Genomic DNA, 21,621 nt, shown 5'->3' on the forward strand with positions numbered 1-21,621 from the left:
TATGAAAGTCTTATTAAAAAGTTGGCAAAACTCTGGAGAAAAGCGAAACCTGACGAAACTTATTAAATAAATACGAAACCTGCTGAAACTCATTGAAAACTATAATAAAACTATAGTAAAATCTTGAAGAAACTAATCGTAGAATTTTGGAGAGGTTTAGGCAGTAATCTTACTCGTCTTAATCTTGTTATCTGTAATTTGGTTCAACCTCGTTAGCCGAGTTTTGGTTCTTCGCTTCTGATTTCGGCCACTTCTTGGTGGTCGATTATGACCTTTAAATAGTTGAGGTGAAAAGTACCTAATCCAAACACCTTCATATTCTTGCAAGTTCAACTTGGTATTTGTGATTTTATCCAAATCTGCTCAATTTTCATAATACATGATAAGCTTGCAAGTATTTTTCTCCTGATCACCTTAAAAGCTTTGCATCCCAAATATGAGATAGGTAATTGAGAAGGGTCTGAAGGATATAGCATCAAAGTACGATATTTCCAGGTATGTCTTTTCATACACAAACAAATCGTTTTCTTTCTTTTTTTGTTGAAGATTCCAGTTAATAGGATACCATTAGATGGGTCTAAAGAAGCGGTCCAAACTCCTTGATTCCATAGGTTCATAGCCCACTTATTGAAGTTGATTGAAATGGTGACCGTTAAATATTTCTTCTGATATTTCATTTTAAAAGCGATCATGTGACTCCATTTCTCAAAATACTGAAGAATTTCGAGTTGAGGCCAGGTGGAGGGGATATCATATAAAGTAATTTCCCAAATATTATCCTTGAGTACTGGATCATATCCGGTCATTACTGATTGTATTTCTTTTGGAGGAGCGTGTTGTTGTTTTTTCTTAAGCTGCAAAACTTTGCTATTAGACGCCGTATCTTTAGTCGCGTTATTCGTTTTTGGACCTATTACGGATGGAGTCGAAAAGGTATCGCATTGCTACTGCATGTAGATTCCTGAAGGCCATTTTTGCAAATGTAACAGTACATCCTTTCCTTTTGGGGTATAGGATATGGCTTTAGCATTCAATTTTGTGAAACTCTTAGAGTTTTTTGTTAAAGATTCTGCCATCACGTTCTCTAATTGGTGTTCAGTGTTTTGATCGTCATGTTCCACATCTATTAATTGGTGTTCGACATTTTCAAAAATTTCTGTTTCCATCAGCTGTACTTCAGTTGTATTGATACTGGCGTATCATTGGTTAGTTCTGTTGACTCGAACTGCGCTACTTGTTTTTGGATTGTTTTGTCTATGTAATTCTTTAGAGAGACTTCATACTCATCGGCAATAGTATCGAGAGTAAACAACAAATAGGTGAGTTGAACTTCATTCTTAACACCAAGTTCCTTAAGTACAGGTCTATGATCTTTAAAGGTTTCAGTATTGTTGTATTCTTCAGCAGGTAAAATACGCTCTACATATCCTTGAATAGCGGTTGGTCTGGTAAGTTTTACCTTCTGAAGGGCAATACTTAGTATGTCAAGAAAGCTCTTTCCATTAATATTATATTCATTAACTTCATCGAGGTTAATAATATTAGTATATTTGGCCAGGTGTACCATATTTTAAGCTATAAAATAATAAAAAATAAAATTATTTTTCTGCTAAAAAAATGGATATGAGGATTATCAGAAAGAGTTCTCATAACAGTTATATATTAAGAAGTTAGATTTATTAATATTTTATTTTAAAAGTATTATAAAGATTTTTTCATAAAATATTAATTGAAATTTATAGTTATTTGAAGAGTAAACTTTTTTGTTAATAAGAGATTTATAAAGTAGATAGAGATTTGGTATTTATTACCTTTTTTATTCAGTTTTTTCTTTAAATTTTCATAATTTTCCTTTTATTTAGTTTAGTCTTTTTTTGATATTTCTGGATTATTTAGAGATTTAATAGTATTAATTTTTTTTTTGAATTTTATAGATAAAAGTAATGTAATTGAACTATGCATACTTATGTAGGGTTTAAGTAAAATAACAAATGTATTTTTTCTTAACTTTTACTAATAAAATATGCAGTGTATTAAAAACAAAACAAAACTAATTATTAAATAAATCAAATCTGCCCATATAATACATTTTATTTGCTATAAGTTAAAGAAATTTAGGAATTACCATATAATTTACAGTATTAATTAAAAATCCAAAAAAATATATATTTAAATATTTTTTTTTTTTGTAATTACCCTCAAAGGGAGTAATACTTTATTTATTGATATGGTACACCAGTGAGCAAATACAATAAATGATATATTTAAATATATATATTAAAGATATTCTTTTTATCATGTAACTTTAATACAATTTCTTTAGTATTTCTTATTTCATATTAAATTTAATCAGTATTATTAATTGATTTTATAATAATAATCAATTGTAATTGAATTAAAAAAATTATAAATTGTTATTTCTTTTTTTACAATTATATACTATGATACAAAATAAACAATAAAACTATTGAACAACTTTTAAATATTAACAAGTTTCTTTTTACAATTCCATTTCCCAGTATGTGAACCAAAATATGCTTTGTTTTCACATATTTCTAGTCATTTTGATCATTTATTATTTAGGAAATTACAAAAATTTCATAGAAAAATGGGATTTTTAATGTTAAAAATAAAGTTATATGACTCATACACATATTTTAAATAAAACGTTGAATTTCAGGTAAATTTATCTAATATAAAATGGAAATAAATTATATATGACCTGTTTACTATGTCGGGACCATGACTTTTTTCTAAATATCCATGACCTTTTCGTAAATAATATACTTTTTTTGAATATGACCTTTATTATAATTATCCAGAGTCCTATGGAACCAATAAAAATAACATAAGTACAACATGTGACTTTACGTTACTTCGTTATCAGAAGTACGTAATATCTCCAAATATGTATTATGTAAGAAATTAAATCAAAAATGCGAATTTAATGATTGTATATAATGTTCACTATAAATTTACGTTAAAATATTTCTGTATATCGTGAACTTTGAATAGACCAAAGTAAAATGAAATTTTTCACGGCATGTAATAAAAGACTAGTAAGTAATGATAAAAAACAAGGAGAATTATTATTTAATGATCACCTTTCATTAAGTTCGTGAATCTTTAAATCATGTGATAAAATTCTATTATTTGAACTTCTAGGTTTAATCATAAACTGTAAAAGAGTGGATAAATATTTTGAGTAATCATTAAATAAGTGCGCTAGATACGTCAAAGATTATTGTTTTCGCACATAACATACCATGAACAATTCCGTACAATAAAGTCCAAAATAGTACGTAGGAAAATAAACCACCAAATACACCTTCAGTCCATACATCAGAACCATTACGAAAGTATACTCCTGGATTCGCATTAGTTTTAATTGACCATATTAGAAAAGAAGTAAGAATTGCTGTTAAAGTATAAAATATGAAACCACTGTAGCCGGTTAAGCCCAAAATTCCAGCTGCTGAACCGGTGATAGCTGACATTGAAGAACGAATAAACGTGATGGTTTTGACATTATGAACAATGTTTTCGGGAACGTATAGAGATGCTTGATTTTGTGGTGACTGACTAGACATGCTGTTAGACGATGGGGATTTTCAAATCAAAAATGCTTAAGTAGTAATGTATCACGTGTTAAAATTCTGCGGATAACACTTTAGCAACAGCCAATGCTATTAAAGATCTGATCTGATTTCATTTATTATTTACTCTATTATATTTTATGAATAACGATACTTCTACCTTACAATCCCAGCAAATGGAATCCGTTCAACAGCAACAGCAGCAGCAACAACAACAACAACAACAACAACAGCAACAGCAACAGCAACATAATAATAACTCTCAGGTCCTTCAACATCAACAATTGGAACAGCAACAACAACAAACAAATTATACAGAGCCAGTTATTAAAACCGAGAATGAGGCCCAAACCGGCGATACTTCAACAACGACGAAGGAAACCGACAAAAAAAAGAGAGCCGGTCCTAAAAGACGAAAAGTTACTCATGGTACCTATTATTTTGCAGCAATTATATTTTTGACGTATTTCTTGCATTTTAACTTATAAATGCTTTAAGCATGCGTATACTGTCGACGATCTCATATGACCTGTGATGATGGTATATATTATATATATTTGTATGTTTTGTCGTTTTCCTACTGAATTTACTTTATTTATTTATTATATTGATTACTCTCTTAGGTCGTCCTTGTCAACGTTGCATCAAGCGTAGCATAGGACATCTTTGTCACGATGAGCCAAAGGGTTCTCATGGCGTTCAACAGATGTCTAGCGGACACAATGCTTTACCAGCTGGTATTTTAGCAATGCAATCGCTTCCTCAAGAAGGTAAATATTTTACATTAAGTTTTACTTTCATTGCGTTTACGCTGTTTGCTTAGAAAGTTTATTCCCTCTTGGGAAAGTTATGAGATCGAATGCTTATAATAATTTAGCTATGCAAGCATTTACATATTCACAATTACCGACAACGCCTCTTACCTTTGCTAGTGAACACATGGGACATGAATTCACTGTGATTACGTAAGCTTATTCTCTGTTCAATTGGTTCAAATATTTTACAAAGATTGATTTTATCTTTTTTATTCGATAAAGTGACTTTTTGGAAAACGTGGATGGGAATACACAGAATCAACAAAGTTCTGATGGAAATTTGATAGACATTAGTACTGAGAAATTTCTTTTGACAGCTGCTGATCCATCTGATGGCCCTTCAGAAGAGCGACTAACTCAGGTGATCAACGCAAAGTTTGAAGCTGGAATTTTGAAGCCATATAATTATGTTAGCGGATATACACGACTACAAAAATATATGGAAAATAAGTGAGAAATAAAATCATTTGCAGTTTTCTTACTATTAAAATTTGGATTAGGCTTAATTTAATATTATTTATCTTTTCGAGTATGACAAGTGTAAGTAGACAGCGGATTTTGAATTCACTTGGAACTTTTCGACCGACGTTTCGCAATGTCGCTCAATCTCTAACGGATATAGACCTGGTTTTAGTAGAAGAAGCCTTTGAACGGCTCTTATTGGTTTGAAGAAAATCACTTAAATTTATCTATTTTAATTCATAATTAGTTTATTTATATACTTATTATATAATAGGGCTACGATAGGGTATTCAGTTCCATGGGAATTCCTGCTTGTCTATGGCGCAGGACAGGTGAAATTTATAAGGGAAATAAAGAATTTGCTTTACTTATAGGAGTACCTATTGAAATGCTTAGAGAAGGAAGACTCTGCATATATGAGGTAAAAATATGCAAAGAAATGTACCTAATATGAATAAATAAATATATTTTTGCATTGATTTTATAGTTAATGATGGAGGAATCAGCCGTGAATTATTGGGAGGTATGTGACATATCAATATAATGCAAATTGTTATAATATGTTAAATTAATATCTTTATTTATTACAAAGAAATACGGTAACATAGCGTTTGATGCTGGACAGAAAGCAGTTCTAACATCCTGCTTACTAAAAGGACCGGATCAAGATATGCAGAATGTTATTTCTTGTTGCTTTTCATTTACAATCCGTCGTGACAAGTATAATATGTATGTATAATATTATTTTTTGAGAATTAATAGAATTTAATTTTATTCACATGTTTTCCCAAATAATAATATTATAAACATTTATAGACCGGTGAGTTATTTTTATCACTAGTTTCTGGCAAAAACTGATCGATCTATTTCTTACTTTACTCAATTATTATGATTCATAGTCTGCAATTATTGGAAACTTTCTTCCGATTCGACTTTCCACATAATTTTATTTATTTTTCTAGTTTTTATTTTATTTTTATGATTTTGGGTTTGTTTGTACTCTTGGAAAGGAAAAATATTGATTATTATAATAATAAATATAATAAGATATATATACATTCTTGAATGTTAAAAGTTTACTTGATTTTAAAATTTTAAAAACGAAATATCAAAATGATCATATTTATTTGACAAAAAAAGAATATTTTTTTTATGTGAATTACAAATTGTTATAACCGGTTATTATTTTTTCGGTCTTCCTCTCTTGCTTGTTGATTTAGGTTTTTTTGATTTGCTATTTGATTTTTCATCCTCACCCTTACATAAATAAAAATGATTGATCAATAACGAAACGAAGAAATATAAGAAATATTCTTATATGAGAAAATAAATAATTACAATAATTAGATAATTACCTTACGTTTAGAAGGTTTAGAAGGTGCTTTTGGACTGCTTGGTAGCGTAGTAAAAAAGCTATCCAACCTTCCTTGTGTTGCAGTCTTAAGATGTTTTGCAAGTTTATCGACTCCTTTTCTTACACGATCCTCACTACATCAAATAATAGTTATTCAATATATGGCAAATATATATTAATCATTCTATTTTGATTAATTTTTTTTTTACCTAAATCCTTTTTCATGAACTAAATATTTGACAATCTCTTCAACGTCGGGATCCTTCCATTTAATCTTTTTAAGAAACATAATTAGATGGAACTAAGGAAGGATCTAATATTAGTGAAAATACAATAAAATAAAGCCATTTACGTCGATATCTTTCGGATCTAGAACTTCTGGATTTAGAAACAATTGTCTTGCTTCGTTATACATCCAATCATCTGGAATTGGATACTTCTTAGGATCAAGAGTCCTAATTATTTCCTCTAACGATTTATGCTTATCTATTAATTCAACCGCTCTTTGTGGGCCAATGCCTTTAATAGAATCACAATAATCGCAACCCAAAAGAATACATAAATCCACAAACTATTCAAAAAATATAAGTATTATATTTATTATAATATAGAAAATAAGGCAATTAATAAATAACTTACCTGCTCCATTGTAAAGTTAAGCCCCTCTAATACTTTATTTAGATGAATTTCGCCAATAGGTAATTTTCTAGCTTCACTAAAAGTTAAATGTCGTAATAGTACGGGGGTCGAAAAAGTCAATGTGTCCATATCTTCGGATGCGGCTGCATATACCTAAATAAAGAAAATAAAAATAATTATGAGAGAATCTAATTTCAATAATAAATTAAATAAAAACTTTACCTTCTTATCTCGGGCCAAAGCGGCACATTGAGCTTCAGCTTCACATGGTGCCTATAAACGTATATGCAAATCAAAAGTTAATAAAAAATTGTTAAGGAAAAAAGATATAACAGATAAAACAACCTCAACATATGGAATTCCCATTAAGCTTAATAGTTTTTTACATTCATCATTATGTTCTGAAGTAACTTTAACGGTTCGTCGACTGAATTTGTCTATATCAACAGTTTCACCTGTGTATACTTCATATTTAATACAACGTACTTAATAATTTATTCACGAAATATTCTCCATATTATTTACCCAATTCTTCAGCTTCTTCGAGACTTTTACTCGCTTCTTTTCTTCGCTCCAAACGTTTCGCAAGCTAAAACGCGTCGTGAAGTTTATTTACAAAGTTGTATATGGAATAATCTATTTAATATCAAGTTTTACAAAGCTTACCTCACCAGATTTTAATTTTGGTGGTTTTCCGTCAAAGACGTAACAAGGTTTTATCCCATTTTCGACCATTCGAATCGTTCGATAAAAAATACCCATCAAATGGCTATTAGTTACCGGATAAGGAATATTTTTGTTAAAAAACGCGTCGAATTTATTGTATTGCATATTAAAATAATGAACCTTGTAGTCTCTCCTGATTCAGTGGTCAATTGTTGTCCATCCTGTTGCCTCACAGCGATCAAGAATTGATATATTGACATTGAAGCATCAATTGCAACCTTACGTCCAAAATAATTCTTTATCTCATTACTTTTGATGGCATTAGGGCAGCGATCGCCAATAACTTTAGTTAAGCCTTTAATACCCATTGTTTACGCGTTTCGCGTGAGAGTACTGTGTAAAAATGTAAATCGCATGTAAATTTATAATCGAAATTGGGGGCCGCAGTAAATATATGATGTAATGATGAGGAATTTTTCAGAGACTTAAATAAAGGTGATCATTAAATATTCACTTTATTTTGCATGTTTCTCATCATATAATCCTGAACAAAATAAATAAATAAACAAATTACAGAATACTTACGACTTTTACGGCTTTTATTGCAGCTGTAGATTTTCTATAAATTTATTCCATTATTTAATTTGTTAGTTATATTTCAACGTTCCCAATTATTCGAAATTTTGTTCTTACATTTTACTTTGGGTCCATTCAAACTTCAAAGTTTACGATATACATATGGTTTCTTTTATCTGATTGATAGATACACTTTATTTTTTCATTGAAAAGATGCATAATGGAATCTCTTTATATGACATGAGCATTATTACATAATCACTAAACTTACACTAATACTGTGCTACCAGGTATACTTTAGCTGAAGAAACTTATTAATAATATTAATAGTCTAATAAAATTGAAACACTCTCAGTTTTACTTTGTATAGAGTGCTTTTTTAATTTGTTGTGTATACTTGTGTTTTTAATGAACGAGTATATATATTTTTGTATTTGACTTTATTTTGTGATAGGCGCATTTTTTTTTGTCATAATAGCCTTTACATCCATTAAGGTGTTAAGTATATTGGTAAATTTAGAGCTTAGCTGAATTCGACTTTGAATTATCTAGGAGAGGAATTCCTACTAAATCTTCCAATTCTTTTATTGCATCATCAGATTTTCCCAGATTTACTTCTGAATATTTGTTACAATGTAATAAGTAATTTTATTAGGATTGAATAATTGCAATATTAAATAAGATTCATACTTATAGTTTTCATTCCCAAGTCCCTTGCTGCTTTCAAGTTCCTATATATGATAAATCTAGTAAAATATGGCGAAGGAAAAAAAGTCTTTAAAAGTTTTTTAAAAAGGTTTTACATACGTTCCAATATCATCAAGAAATATAACTTCGTTAGGCTTGACACCTAACTTTTCACAGGCATATAAAAAGATTTTTGGATCAGGCTTCCGTAATCCAATGACACTTGATTCAATATATTCGTCGAATAATTTCTTAAATTCTATTGGAGGGCTTCCCCCTAATATTTCGATTTCCTCCTGGTCTTGAATTGGCAACTGAAAATTATTAGTTAAAGCAGCAATTTTAAATTTATTTACACGAAGTTTTTTAATGGCATTATAGACAACAGGATTAATTTTTGCGGCTTCTGACATCATCATACGAAACAGTTTTTTGCCATCAATTGTAATTTTATCAGGAAGAGATGGGATGTTTGAAGCTTATCAAACAAATGGATAGTAGACATTTAGCAAATTTATATTAAAATTGTGTGAGTGAAATAGAGTATACTTACTTTTACGCGATCGTAAGTATTGGAGATAGTATCCTTTATTTATAGGATCCGACAATTCTACACCAAAAATTTTATAGAATTCTGGAATAGATAATTCACCGCGTTCCAAACGCTAATTTGAGGAAGATATTCGATTCATAGCGTGAGTATATATATATCAAAAAATCATATAACGAAATTTTACTTACTTGAAATGCACCATTTTCTCCACTCTTTTCACTAGTTAAAGGAATTAATCGAAAAAAAAAATAAAAGAATTAAATATTCATAAAAAAAATGTTGCTTACATTGCTACATTAATATAATTCTTCGGCAAGTTAAATTGTCTTTCATATTTAGCAATTCCTTGAAAAGGCGAACCAACGCATACTCCTCCAATATCAAAAATTATTGCTTTGTATGATTGCATTACTTGTAGAATATTGTCACATGTACTTTTTTTTTATTTTTATACATATCATATGTATACTTATCACGTGACATACATAAGATATTTCGAAAGGAAAGATCATCAATGTCATGTGATATGAATAATCTCGTATAAAATTTTTGTAACGAATTTTAATCTCCAGCCCGTGGGATTCACTATAGTGAGGGTGTGGGGTGCATGGTATTTTTCGTTTGTTAGCAAAATATTTCAAATTTAGCAATGTAACTTTGTTATCCTAGAATCAAAGTTAATTTTAAAAAGGTTTTAGACTTGAAATGACTTAGAATTGAGGCCAGATATCTAAATTTAGCCAAACATCATGAAGCTTACATATAAACAAAATATTAAGCTTGGAAAGCAGCTCAAAAGAATCTAGGAGAATGACACAATGTTTCTTGTAATAATACTATCAAGGAAGTAACAAGGAAACAGAAGTTGCATCAAATCCTTTTAGTTGTATATAGGCAAAAAATAAAAATAGAACCAATAGAACTGATATTTGTTATTTTATGTTGGTTAAAAAAAATCTTTGATAATAAATTTTTATATGATACCATAATATACATGCGGATAATTATAATAGAGGTCGGCATCCAACGTAGTATACATAATTAAATACATTTTATCATATGACTTCGATTTATTTATTAACAAATAGCAGATATTTCATATCAGCATTATTAATTTGCTGTGTACATAATTAAAAAATTAATGTTTCAGGCAGTATTATTAATTTTGGCTAATGGAAAAAAGTAATAGAACGTATTAATATTTGAAACATAAGCTTTGAACAGATTGAATATTAGGAGGTGGATCTTTTGTATTATATTAGTATATAATAATGTTAAAAATAAAAGTTAAAACGCATAGACTCATGTACGTGTACGTTTCGAAATTTCAAAGCAATCAACTGGTAAAACATATAATTTGTTATATTATGGTAAAATGATCTAATATAAAATGAATTTCTTCCCAAGAAACAACGTACTATTTATATCAAAACTTGATGTAACACTACATATCATATTCCCTAAAAAGTACGCTTTTATTGGAGAATTTACATGTTACCTTTAACTTTTTCTTAAAATACCCGCTTTTTTCATATGACCTTTTCATTAAAAATATTAACTTTTTTGCATATTGCATATTATAGTTATCCGGGGACCATAGTGAGTCATAACAGATAATATATATTTAAGTCACGCGACAACAATATATTTAAATATGATATTCGACATTGATCAAAAAATTTTGATTTTTTTTAAAAATGGCTTATGCTAAAAATTTGTCTCTAAAACCATTCGATATAGACGGGTTAAGTTGGCCTAGTAAGTACTTGTTATTAATTATATTACTATACATCTCATTCCTTATCTATTCTTTCTTTTTTCTCAATACAGGCATAGGTACCAAACAACGTTTAAATGAAACAACCGAACAAAAATATGAACGTACAAATAAACTAGCTGAAGCGGTTAAAACTATATTAGAATGTATCGGGGAAGATCCAGAACGCGAAGGTTTACAAAAAACTCCTCATAGATACGCTCAAGCATTGATGTTTTTTTCCAAGGGATATGAAGAAAGCATTGAACGTATGTTTTTATTAAATTATTTTTTTTATTCCTTTTTTTGTTTTTTTTTAAGTTAAAAGAATAATTTTAAATTTAACTATGAAATTATTTTAGAAATAGTCAACGGAGCTATCTTTGAAGAAGGTTGGCTATTTTTTGTTATGATTTATTTAATACTAATTATGCTAATGTGTTATTAATTATGATAGATCACGACGAGATGGTTATTGTAAAGGACATCGAAGTATTTTCTTTATGTGAACATCATTTAGTTCCATTTACTGGAAAGGTTAAAAACTTCTTAAGAGTATTAAGTGTTTTAAGACTTATCATCAACTATTTAATATTAATTTTACTCACAAAACAGATCAGTATTGGCTATATCCCAAATAGAAGCGTTATTGGATTATCTAAAATAGCTCGTATCGCAGAAATGTTTTCAAGACGACTTCAAGTTCAAGAACGTTTAACAAAACAAATTGCAGTAGCTTTACAAGAAATACTTAAACCTCAAGGTGTTGCCGTTGTAATGGATGCAAGTCATTTATGTATGTCAATGCGTGGAGTACAAAAACCGGGAAGTTCCACTGTAACAAGCGTAATGTTGGGGGTATTTAGAGAACAAGCTAAAACTAGAGAAGAGTTTTTAACATTAATACGTAATCAACGATAATTATACTGAACTATTTTATTGCTTAGAAATAATATGAATGTAATAATAAAGTAATAATAAAAATACTTCATACATCATTACATTATTATATGAAGAATATAATATTTTATTTATTTTATTTTTTTATATTGATTAAAATTTGATTATCATCGCAGCCAGATTCCTCAGTAAAATAACCAAGAAGGACTTTAATACTTAAACAATAAAAAGAAAAAAGAAAAAAATAGACAAATAGTTATCTTGGTTTTCAATGCTTTGACCAGGTGACTAGATATCTTTTTTCCTTTAATTATAAGATTGAACTATTGAAACCATTCTCCATTGAAGGTCTTACGAAATATAAAGCCGAAACATGAAGTCCAAAAAAAGAAAATGTTTTGAAAACTTATTTTTTAGAAAACGCTTGATCGAAATCTTCTCTCTCTTTATTATCCCTCTCACGATACTTTGTAGTATTACGATCCGGGTCTCTATTATTCTCATCATCATCCCAATATTTGTTATTTTTCTCACGTATAACATGATAAGACTCTTTGCCCGTATCTGAACCTCCACTATTATTGTGATCCGTATTGATATCTTCATCATTAGAATTCCAATTTCTTGTTTTTTCGTTTCGAACTCGATCACGAGTACGATCTTGTGTGATGTTATTATTAATATTAGCTGAAGCGCTGACAATAGTACTATTGCTATGATTATCTACTTCCATATGTTTATGTTTATCGTCAGTAGTTACGTCCCAAAGTCTTCGTCTCTCACGACCACGACCACGTTCACGTTCATGTTCATAGCCTCCGCTAGGATTATCATTAGAATTATTTTGGCCTCTTTTCCCCTCTCTATTATCTGCGTTTATATCCCAATTTCTTGATTTAAGAGGACGTTCACGTTCATAAGATTCATTGACATTTGAACCTACACCAGAACTAAGACCATTATCTTCATAAGAAGATTTCATATTAATAGGACTTGGTGGTAAAACTGGAGAGGTATAATGATCAAATCCGGGTGAGTGCAATTCACTATAATGAGGCGCATTATAATGTATAGAATCTCTCCGTTCAAATTCATTATCACGAACTAGATCATAGCGAGGTGGACGATCTCGCTCATATCGACGTTCGTGTGTAGGATTTGATAGACGTCTAGAATTAGGTGAAAGTGAACGTCTAATATGTGAATAACGAGCTCGAGGAGATATTGATCTTCTGGGATAAATTGGAGGTTGATAAAAATAATCATTAGGTCGTTTCATGTTGTCTCTATAAGGAAAGTTACCGAGAGGTGGTGATGATACGCGGTGGTAATAAGGATCCCAATCAAATTCACGGTAACGAGGATATTCTCTTTCTCTAAAATCAGGTTCTCGATGGTAATCATAATATGGAGCACGCATTCTATCTGCTTCTCTACCATATTCATAATATGGAACACGCATACGTGGATGGGATTCTTCATAATACCTTGTCGGATTATCACGCGGTCGTGTTATTTCTCGTTCTCGTATTTCACGTTCACGATCTCTTTCTATTATTCTTAATTCTCTTTCACGATCATACCTCTCCTTTCGATCTACTATTTCAAAATCTCTTTCTCTTTCTGGTATACGAGTTCTATCTTTAATTCGTATTCTGTCAAATAATTGCACTCTCTCGTAATTAAAATCTCGATTTCTATATCGCATTCGATTTTTTTTCCGATCATTATTAAAATAATCCTTCCGGGGAATCCTATTATTGGAATGCCATGAAGGGGGAGGGATTTCAGAATCATAAACAGGTGTCCTCGGCCTATGGTGATGATGATGATGATGATGTAAAGAAGATTTTATTTCCGTAATAGCTGCTGGACGATTTGGAGTTGAAACCAAATCAGGATGTGGTGGTGGTGGCGGAGGTGGAGTTGTAACCATATGTAACTCTTCTGACGGTCGTGAATAATACGATTCTTCACTATGAATGCTATTAGATCGTATCCTCTTGCGATTGTAAATTTTACTCCCGTTTTTTTGTTTTTCAGAATATCGAGAATTCTTATCATATGGATCCAGAACATTCCTTTCTGTCGGATCTGATTCATATACAAGTGCAAGTTCATGAGATTCATTTTGATCTGCTATATCATGTTTTTCGTCCTGTGACTGTGTTGTGACTTCTTCTCTTGTTCGCTGATAACCATCGCGTTCAAATTCACGATCATCGTTAGAAGATTGTTGAGCCAGTTCTTCTTTTGGAGAGATAGGTTGTAAGTTCTGTTGTTCAACTGAAAGTATTTCTTTTCTATCTTCGATATTCATTTCTTCCATCCTGTGTATTTCTTGTGCTTTCATAATCAAAAGTGAGATGGTTACAGAAAAGAAGATATAACGAATACGGTATTTTTGATCCTATTGGTTAAATTCCATAGTGTAACCAAGAAAATTGGTCGAACTTTATCAAAAAAAATCTGATTGTAATTTGTAAATAATTGATCAATTTTAATTTTAGTTAGTAGAAATAGATCTAAGATTTAATTTATAAAATTATTAATACGCTAAATCATTTCGTTTATTTTTCTTCATATATTTTAAAATGGTCCGTACTTGCAATGATTTTCAACAAGTACAACCTCAGTTTAAATTTGGAGTATTAGGTAAGAATTACTTCTAATGACATGTTCTATAACTACTTTCTGGTACATTTCTTACATTACCTTTATTGCAGCTCTTCAGGGGGCTTTCCAAGAACACATACATATGTTACAAAATATTTCACAAGTTTCTTCCGCTATACCTATACGTAAAGCAGAACAACTAGAAACAATTGATGCTTTAATAATACCTGGTGGAGAGTCAACTACAATGGCCTTAATAGCCGAACGTAGTGGGTTAATGGAACCTCTTCGGAAATTCGTGCGTGACGAAAAACCTACTTGGGGTACATGCGCCGGTATGATATTATTAGCTAATGAAGCCAATAAAGTTAAGAAAGGTGGACAAGATTTGATAGGTGGACTGAATATCACGGTTAATCGAAATCAATTCGGCAGCCAAGTAAGTTATTAATAAAATTTTCATATTCATAATTTAAATAAAAACTTAAATTATTTCTTTTTAATCCACTTTTTTTATTAGATCGATTCATTTGAATCGTTATTACACATTAATCACATTACAACTTCATCAGATGATTTATTTCCCGCTATATTTATTCGCGCTCCAATCATTTCTTCAATTAACTCATCTAATGTAGAAGTTCTTGCTCGATTGGAGCATGATATAGGTGAAACGGATGCTTCTTCAATTGTAGCTGTTAGACAAGGTAGTCTGTTAGGTACAGCTTTTCATCCTGAATTAACAAATGATGATCGTATACATAAATATTTTGTACAGCTCACTCAAGATCATTATAATACTGGGAAAGGAAGGAATGAGTAATTTTCAACATTAATTTCTTAGAATAAAAGCAAATTCATATTACTATTGATTAATAAAAAAACATTTTTTGTATTTTAAAAAAAAGTTCATTCATTATGTTGATTCTACTTCTACTTCATACATTGTATTATATTGTTATTTGTTATATTAATTAACCTTTCTCCCATTTTATCATTATAAATATTTCTATATGTAATCAATTAAGAAATGAATACTTTCTTTAAATCTTTAAAATCATAAACTTTTTCCGTTCTTGGGCACTTAATTTGCCCATTGTTTTTGCTAGACATTTCTTCTAGTGCCTTTATTTAGGTCAAAAAAATAAAAAATTAAAACTTTGTTATAAATAGGGTTTGAATATAAAATTTAATTTACCTTAAGTGAATAAACATATCCATTGGGCAAAGACATGGGAGGATTATCCTCATCTATGATTTCTCCACTTAATCGACAAACAATAGTTGAATTTACATGATGACTCAACGGAAGATTTTGTGCCAATAGACCCAAGGTGTCCGGAGAACATACTGGACAATTAATATTTCTATTATCCGGTTGAGAACACATTGGTGTTTTCAGTGCAGACAACCCGGCTTGGAGGGTAACAGTTAGAAGAGGTTGTGACGTAAGAGAATTCAGTGCAAAGTTATCGGCGCGAAATTGTGCAATAAGCGCGTCCCAACGAGACTTATCATACAATTTCTATACAAAAGAAGCTTTCCTTGTTAAACTCACGTGGGTAAAACAACACGTGACAAATTAAAACTAACCTTGTAAGGTGGACATTTAGTGTTAGGCTGAAATGCAAGCAAAGTCATTGCTTGTTGAATTTCTTTCATATGGTTTTCTTGAAAAGAATTTAGATTCTTCTTAGCATACGCGATCGATTCACTTTTCTTACCAGCACGAATTAGTTCAATAAATTCTTGAAGTCGAAGATTGAATTCAAATGTACTCTAATTGAACAGTTAAAAAGAATAAAAGTAAATAGGCTGTATCCAAAAAGAATTGGGTAATAGGAATTAATTTACCTGCATCTTACGCAGATTTGATTTATTATCATTACACCACCGAAGAGCTTCAGTACAACTAAATCGTTGCAAAGCTTGTTCAACACGTCTCGCCTGTGAGAACAATTCAACATCAACATAAGCCTTTAAGTGAATTCGACAAATAAGATTAAAACTATTAGAATTATAATTTAATTATATAAAATTATAAATTATAAATATATCTTTAAAATAATAAAGTAACAACCTCTACCTCAATTGATTCAGCTTTTGCTAAATGTAATGCAGTTTCACTGAACCCTTCTCTTAACATATAATCCACAAGGATACGATCTAATCTTACTCGACTCCATTGAGTATACGCTTCAGAATTTGCACTTGGTATATGAGTTAATTCATTAAGGTGAGATAATCTTTGTTTACTCCTTGATACATACATCGCTTCCTCAACTTTAGTATCGTTGAGCTAATAAAATATTTTATGTCAAATTCACTATCAAATAAGGAATTGAGATATAATTAAATGACAATTACTTTGCGTTTCAAACTTTGTAGCCTTCCAACCATCCCTTCTAGTGCGGTACTCGCGTCTGATACACCAATTTTTCCTTGATTAATTTTATTCGTTAAATCACTGACCGTTAAATTAGATTTTGTAAACTCTTTATCAAGTTCCTTTTGAGAAACTTTTGCGGTTTTTTTAAGTTGCTCTAAGGGTACCTACATAAAGCAAAAAAAAAAATTGTTGAGAAAGTTGTATTAATAATTCAAAAAAAAATTTTCATTATCAATTTGAGAACCCATTATAATATAAACGAATGTCAAAAGAATACCTTAATAAAAGGTTGTTCCAGTACAAGTAAACCGTCGTAATTTAGCTTATTCATTTCGTTCAATTAGTGGTAATAAATTAAAAATTTTAATATTATTTCGAACACTAACTACTACGAACCTCTTTTTCTTAACCCTTACTGCGAATAAAATAAATATCAAATATCTAATTTTGTGGCGGGAATTTTAAGTCTTTGTAGTACATGTAGTACATTAAGCGTAATTTATATTTAAACACGTGTGATACTATATACAACACAAACAAATAAATTGATATATAAAATCATCGTTTCACATCCCTTCCAAGTTCCTTATGTTTTTACCTTCCTTTTATTATTATTAACTTTACAATTTTTTGTAATTTCCCTTCTTTTTTTTTCATATAATGTGTTTGGAGTTTTTTGAATCCTTGTCTCGTGATTTTACATCGCTTCTCGATACAGGAGAATATTCTGATGTTGTAATTCACGTCGGACAAGAACCTTTTATCAGAGAATTTCGAGTACATTCACTTATTTTACGAACGAGATCACTTTACTTTCGATATGCACTATCAAACACTTGGGCAAAAACTAGAGGAAATTATATAATTTTTCGGAAACCAAATATCTCACCGGACGTATTTGAAATTATTTTAAAGTATATTTACGGAGCATCCCTTAAACTTCCAGAGATTAATATGAAAATTATTCTTGAAATATTAAAAGCAGCAGATGAATTATGTATAAGTGAATTAATAGATCATATTCAAGAGTTTCTTTTATATAATCCAGAATTAATACTATCAAACCTTGTTTTAATTCATCAATTCGTAAAAGAGTATGAACATTTTACCGAATTACAAACATTTTGTCTTAATACGATTAATCAAGATCCTGCAATATTTTTTGAGACCAAAGATTTTATTACAATAGACCAAAGTTTATTATTATCTATACTTAAGGTAAATAATCTTATCATGAAAGAAATTGATATATGGAATAAAATAGTTGAATGGGGAATCGCACAGAATCCCATACTTTCTCATAGTATTCAGACATGGACAAATGAACAATTTTCAATATTTCGAAATATAATTCACCCATTTATTGATTTCATTAAATTTTCGCTTATAAGTCCGGATGATTTTCTTAAAAAAGTTTTTCCTTTTCATCAAGTAATCGGGACATCATCAGGAATAGGACCACGTGATATTGATTCAACTCTAATTATGGCTAAACATGCCTCATTGATCTCTGGATGGATGATTAATGATCCACAAATGCTATCACATTTCGAATTTAGATTACTTTTACGTGGTACAAGAGATGGATTTACGGCCGAAACATTTCATAAATTATGTGATAATAAAGGACCAACAGTAACTGTCTTGAGAGTTAAAGACACAGGAGAACTTCTTGGAGGGTATACGCCTACTAATTGGGATGCTTCTTTAGAAGATTTCAGTTATTCAGCCAGAAGCTTTATATTTTCTTTGGGAAATGATAATTTGAATGATATTATATGTTCTAGAGTGAATGATCCAAATTGTGCTTGTTATAATTGTGAAGATTCGGGACCTAGTTTTGGTGGGGCCGAGACTGATTTGCAATTATGGGGTAATTTTAAAGAAGAATGTTTTTGCAGATGTGTAAAAACCAGTTATGAACGTAAAATCAGAGAAAGTGAAGATTACTTTTCAGTTGATGAGTATGAAGTATTTCAAGTGGTTAGAATATTTTAATTAATTATATTACTAGTAGATTATTAATTATACGTATATATAAATTAATTAATTAATTAATTATTAATTAGCTTCAATTTAATTAGCTTTAATTTAATTACTATATAGTGCAATAGCGTCAAATTTATTTTATCATCATTATTTTAATTTAAATTTTTTTACATGCGACGATCTTTTTTAAATTGTAATTACGATACTTGTGCAATATAAATAGATAATCTTCTTTTAGATATCGAATAAAATGAATAGATTATAATTTATAATTTATAAATTATCGATTATTTTATAATTCAATCAATTGAATATATGCATGCAATAAATTTTGAAATTATAAATATTCTACTTAAATGTAAACTAAAAGGTACAATGACATTCTGGATCAGGCTGATTTTTTTATATTTGATTATAATTACATGTATAACGTTCGTGGTTTTCGAACGATGTAAATGAGTGATGTTAAAATATGTTCTAGTGAATAAATAGTGAATAAAGAAATACACCAAGATATATCAATATCTTACAATTTATCACATCCCTCCATTTTACATTTTATGTAAAAATCCTATTATACAGTATGTCATACCTAGTTACGTAAATTTAGGATAAGAGGGGTTAGGTTAAGGTACTAAGTATCGATATACCAGTTTAAATCATAAATATTCATTATGTTAATGTTAATTAAGATTATAATAAGAATGAAAGAGTAATTGCGATTCTAATTTCACAACATCTCTTTTAAACCATAATTGCGTTTTTGATTTTTTTACGCATTGATCAGGCATAAACCAATCTTTTCCATCAAGTATTCCAACATCCCATAAATATAACCCAACTTCTTTTACAACATTAATTGTAACATCTCGAGTTTGTAAATAACGTATTCTAGAAATGTCCAGAATATGTTGTGAAAGAGTAAAGGGCTCGGGTGTTCTAACAAAAATATCAGAATTCGGATATTTTTCTTTAATATTAGAAAGTAGCCCTTTTAATTTTGTTTTGAAATCTCGTAAAGATTTAGAAGAATCCATGAAAATATTATTTGATACAGAGATTATCACAATATCCGCTTTTGGAATTCGTGAAGTTTGTTTTAATGCTACTTTCCATGAAATCTTTTTTTCTAATAAATCATTAATAGGATGAAAGAATAATGAACTTTCAAATATTGAACTATTTGCAATGACAAATTGTGTATCTCTTGGTAATGAGGGTCTAGGAAAATTACATGAACAAAGCGGAACCTTTGGTTCTTTTTCTTCACACCAACTTTGTTTATATCCTGTTTCTATACCATACAAGGACCTAATAATATAAATAAAATCAATTAGATTGTATTTTCTTTACTCTTTTACAACAACATTATATTTATATATTCAATAAAAAGAATTTTTTCTCACCCCCAAAGAAATGTATCTCCATAAGCATGAATGGTTTTTTTTTCCAATAATAATAATTGCTCTACTGGTGTTATAAGTTTCATTCTGCACTGGTCAGGTATAAATATATAATCATTATCTATATCTAAAAATTCTGAATGGCGTGTAAGAGGACGTAAAGAATCGTAAAAGTAACCGGAAACCCATTGACCAGTAATTTCTGATGTGGCATTACAAATGGGAAGTAATTCATTAGGTTCTTTAAGATGCGCTTCATCACTCAACGATAAGCTTAATACATTTTCTGACGTTATTATAATATCCTTTCGTCCTGGTAATCCTATAGTAATACTTAATGAATAATCATCGGGATAATAGAAAAATCCAATTCCTTTATACAAATTCTCATAATTTGGTACCGAAACCACTGGAATAATTCTAAATACATTATTACTTAAAGCTCTAACGTATATATTTTTATTACTAAAATTATCCTTCTTTGATTTATTTATTATTGAATCTGGTATCTAAAATAAAATAACAATAATAACAATTAAAATTGAAATTTTTTTTTTAAAAAAAAAACATAATTTTATATATATCTTATAATTATAATTACCACAACTATTATACAAATTTGTTTTCCAGTAAAAATATTTTCTAATTCTAAAGCAAGTAAAAAAAATCAATTAATAAAGTGAAGATGTTAAACATACCACACCACTCATATATAAAAAATACCTATTTTTTTGTTTTTGATAATAAGTTCATTATCAACAATAAAAGAAACGTATGGTTTGCTTCTATCTCGTGCTATTTCTTTAATTGAAGAATAGTCGAATTTACAAACATCTACTTTCGAGTGTAAAATTCCTTCTGTGTTTTTACTATCTAAAACTGGAACACTAAAATCGAAATCTAAATCTAAGGAGCCAAAACATAACAAAATAAATATGCCTAAAGCACACAAACTAGAAAATGCTATGAATACAAGAGAACGACGCTGAGGAGCAGATTTCAAAGATAAGCACGCGTACTGACGCGAACTTATAAAATTAAATACTCTTTTGAATAGCATTTTTTTTTTTTTGTTGTTTTTTGTTTTTAATATAAACGAAATTAAAAAAACACGCGGGTAATAACTTTTATAGTTATTGAGTTTCACAACTTCCCAACTGTCGAATTTTAGAACGGATCAACAGAATTTGAGTGTTGGATATATACCCCTATATATTTAT

At 29.6% G+C, this 21,621-nt stretch overlaps 10 protein-coding genes across 10 annotated transcripts; 4 read left to right on the forward strand and 6 right to left on the reverse strand.

Annotated features, from left to right (window-relative positions):
- Positions 1–329: 329 nt before the first annotated feature.
- Positions 330–1,567, reverse strand: OCT59_006502 (uncharacterized protein; the record flags this gene model as incomplete). Its single annotated transcript, XM_066141307.1, has 3 exons — positions 330–867; positions 949–1,169; positions 1,235–1,567. 3 exons carry the CDS (start codon positions 1,565–1,567, stop codon positions 330–332), a joined length of 1,092 nt encoding a protein of 363 aa, XP_065998108.1.
- Positions 1,568–2,597: 1,030 nt separating this feature from the next.
- Positions 2,598–3,600, reverse strand: OCT59_006503 (uncharacterized protein). The gene is made up of 3 exons (XM_025310953.2): positions 3,266–3,600; positions 3,105–3,178; positions 2,598–2,826 (listed from the first exon to the last, which is right to left on the reverse strand). Exons 1-2 carry the CDS (start codon positions 3,588–3,590, stop codon positions 3,168–3,170), a joined length of 336 nt encoding a protein of 111 aa, XP_025176474.2. The 5' UTR covers positions 3,591–3,600; the 3' UTR covers positions 2,598–2,826; positions 3,105–3,167.
- A 136-nt stretch (positions 3,601–3,736) lies between these two features.
- Positions 3,737–5,817, forward strand: OCT59_006504 (uncharacterized protein; the record flags this gene model as incomplete). The annotated part of the gene is made up of 10 exons (XM_066141308.1): positions 3,737–4,025; positions 4,095–4,136; positions 4,220–4,366; positions 4,444–4,561; positions 4,634–4,861; positions 4,942–5,074; positions 5,148–5,294; positions 5,361–5,396; positions 5,466–5,606; positions 5,773–5,817. The coding sequence occupies 10 exons, from the start codon at positions 3,737–3,739 to the stop codon at positions 5,815–5,817; spliced, it is 1,326 nt and encodes a 441-aa protein (XP_065998109.1).
- Positions 5,818–6,055: 238 nt separating this feature from the next.
- Positions 6,056–9,757, reverse strand: OCT59_006505 (uncharacterized protein; the record flags this gene model as incomplete). Its single annotated transcript, XM_066141309.1, has 19 exons — positions 6,056–6,130; positions 6,229–6,361; positions 6,437–6,501; positions 6,580–6,798; positions 6,867–7,019; positions 7,089–7,139; positions 7,212–7,321; positions 7,392–7,455; positions 7,533–7,635; positions 7,713–7,841; positions 7,897–7,925; positions 8,118–8,151; positions 8,226–8,248; positions 8,676–8,725; positions 8,799–8,839; positions 8,916–9,273; positions 9,349–9,460; positions 9,537–9,567; positions 9,636–9,757. 19 exons carry the CDS (start codon positions 9,755–9,757, stop codon positions 6,056–6,058), a joined length of 1,902 nt encoding a protein of 633 aa, XP_065998110.1.
- Positions 9,758–10,938: 1,181 nt separating this feature from the next.
- OCT59_006506 (GTP cyclohydrolase 1) lies at positions 10,939–12,138 on the forward strand. The gene is made up of 5 exons (XM_025318278.2): positions 10,939–11,106; positions 11,179–11,373; positions 11,467–11,496; positions 11,562–11,641; positions 11,720–12,138. Exons 1-5 carry the CDS (start codon positions 11,046–11,048, stop codon positions 12,023–12,025), a joined length of 672 nt encoding a protein of 223 aa, XP_025176478.1. The 5' UTR covers positions 10,939–11,045; the 3' UTR covers positions 12,026–12,138.
- On the reverse strand, positions 12,007–14,357 carry OCT59_006507 (uncharacterized protein; the record flags this gene model as incomplete). The annotated part of the gene is made up of 1 exon (XM_025318279.2): positions 12,007–14,357. The coding sequence occupies one exon, from the start codon at positions 14,355–14,357 to the stop codon at positions 12,411–12,413; it is 1,947 nt and encodes a 648-aa protein (XP_025176479.1). The 3' UTR covers positions 12,007–12,410.
- A 139-nt stretch (positions 14,358–14,496) lies between these two features.
- Positions 14,497–15,521, forward strand: OCT59_006508 (uncharacterized protein). Its single transcript, XM_025318280.2, has 3 exons — positions 14,497–14,659; positions 14,731–15,059; positions 15,141–15,521. Exons 1-3 carry the CDS (start codon positions 14,599–14,601, stop codon positions 15,441–15,443), a joined length of 693 nt encoding a protein of 230 aa, XP_025176480.1. The 5' UTR covers positions 14,497–14,598; the 3' UTR covers positions 15,444–15,521.
- On the reverse strand, positions 15,485–17,405 carry OCT59_006509 (uncharacterized protein). The gene is made up of 7 exons (XM_025318281.2): positions 17,287–17,405; positions 16,988–17,173; positions 16,707–16,919; positions 16,475–16,597; positions 16,214–16,399; positions 15,819–16,145; positions 15,485–15,745 (listed from the first exon to the last, which is right to left on the reverse strand). The coding sequence occupies exons 1-7, from the start codon at positions 17,338–17,340 to the stop codon at positions 15,644–15,646; spliced, it is 1,191 nt and encodes a 396-aa protein (XP_025176481.1). The 5' UTR covers positions 17,341–17,405; the 3' UTR covers positions 15,485–15,643.
- A 558-nt stretch (positions 17,406–17,963) lies between these two features.
- On the forward strand, positions 17,964–19,275 carry OCT59_006510 (uncharacterized protein; the record flags this gene model as incomplete). Its single annotated transcript, XM_025318282.2, has 1 exon — positions 17,964–19,275. One exon carries the CDS (start codon positions 17,964–17,966, stop codon positions 19,005–19,007), a length of 1,044 nt encoding a protein of 347 aa, XP_025176482.2. The 3' UTR covers positions 19,008–19,275.
- On the reverse strand, positions 19,236–21,494 carry OCT59_006511 (uncharacterized protein). Its single transcript, XM_025318283.2, has 4 exons — positions 21,125–21,494; positions 21,003–21,049; positions 20,405–20,910; positions 19,236–20,309 (listed from the first exon to the last, which is right to left on the reverse strand). The coding sequence occupies exons 1-4, from the start codon at positions 21,459–21,461 to the stop codon at positions 19,682–19,684; spliced, it is 1,518 nt and encodes a 505-aa protein (XP_025176483.2). The 5' UTR covers positions 21,462–21,494; the 3' UTR covers positions 19,236–19,681.
- Positions 21,495–21,621: the final 127 nt, after the last annotated feature.

Source organism: Rhizophagus irregularis, chromosome 14 (assembly GCF_026210795.1).
Source record: "Rhizophagus irregularis chromosome 14, complete sequence".
NCBI lineage: Eukaryota > Fungi > Glomeromycota > Glomeromycetes > Glomerales > Glomeraceae > Rhizophagus > Rhizophagus irregularis.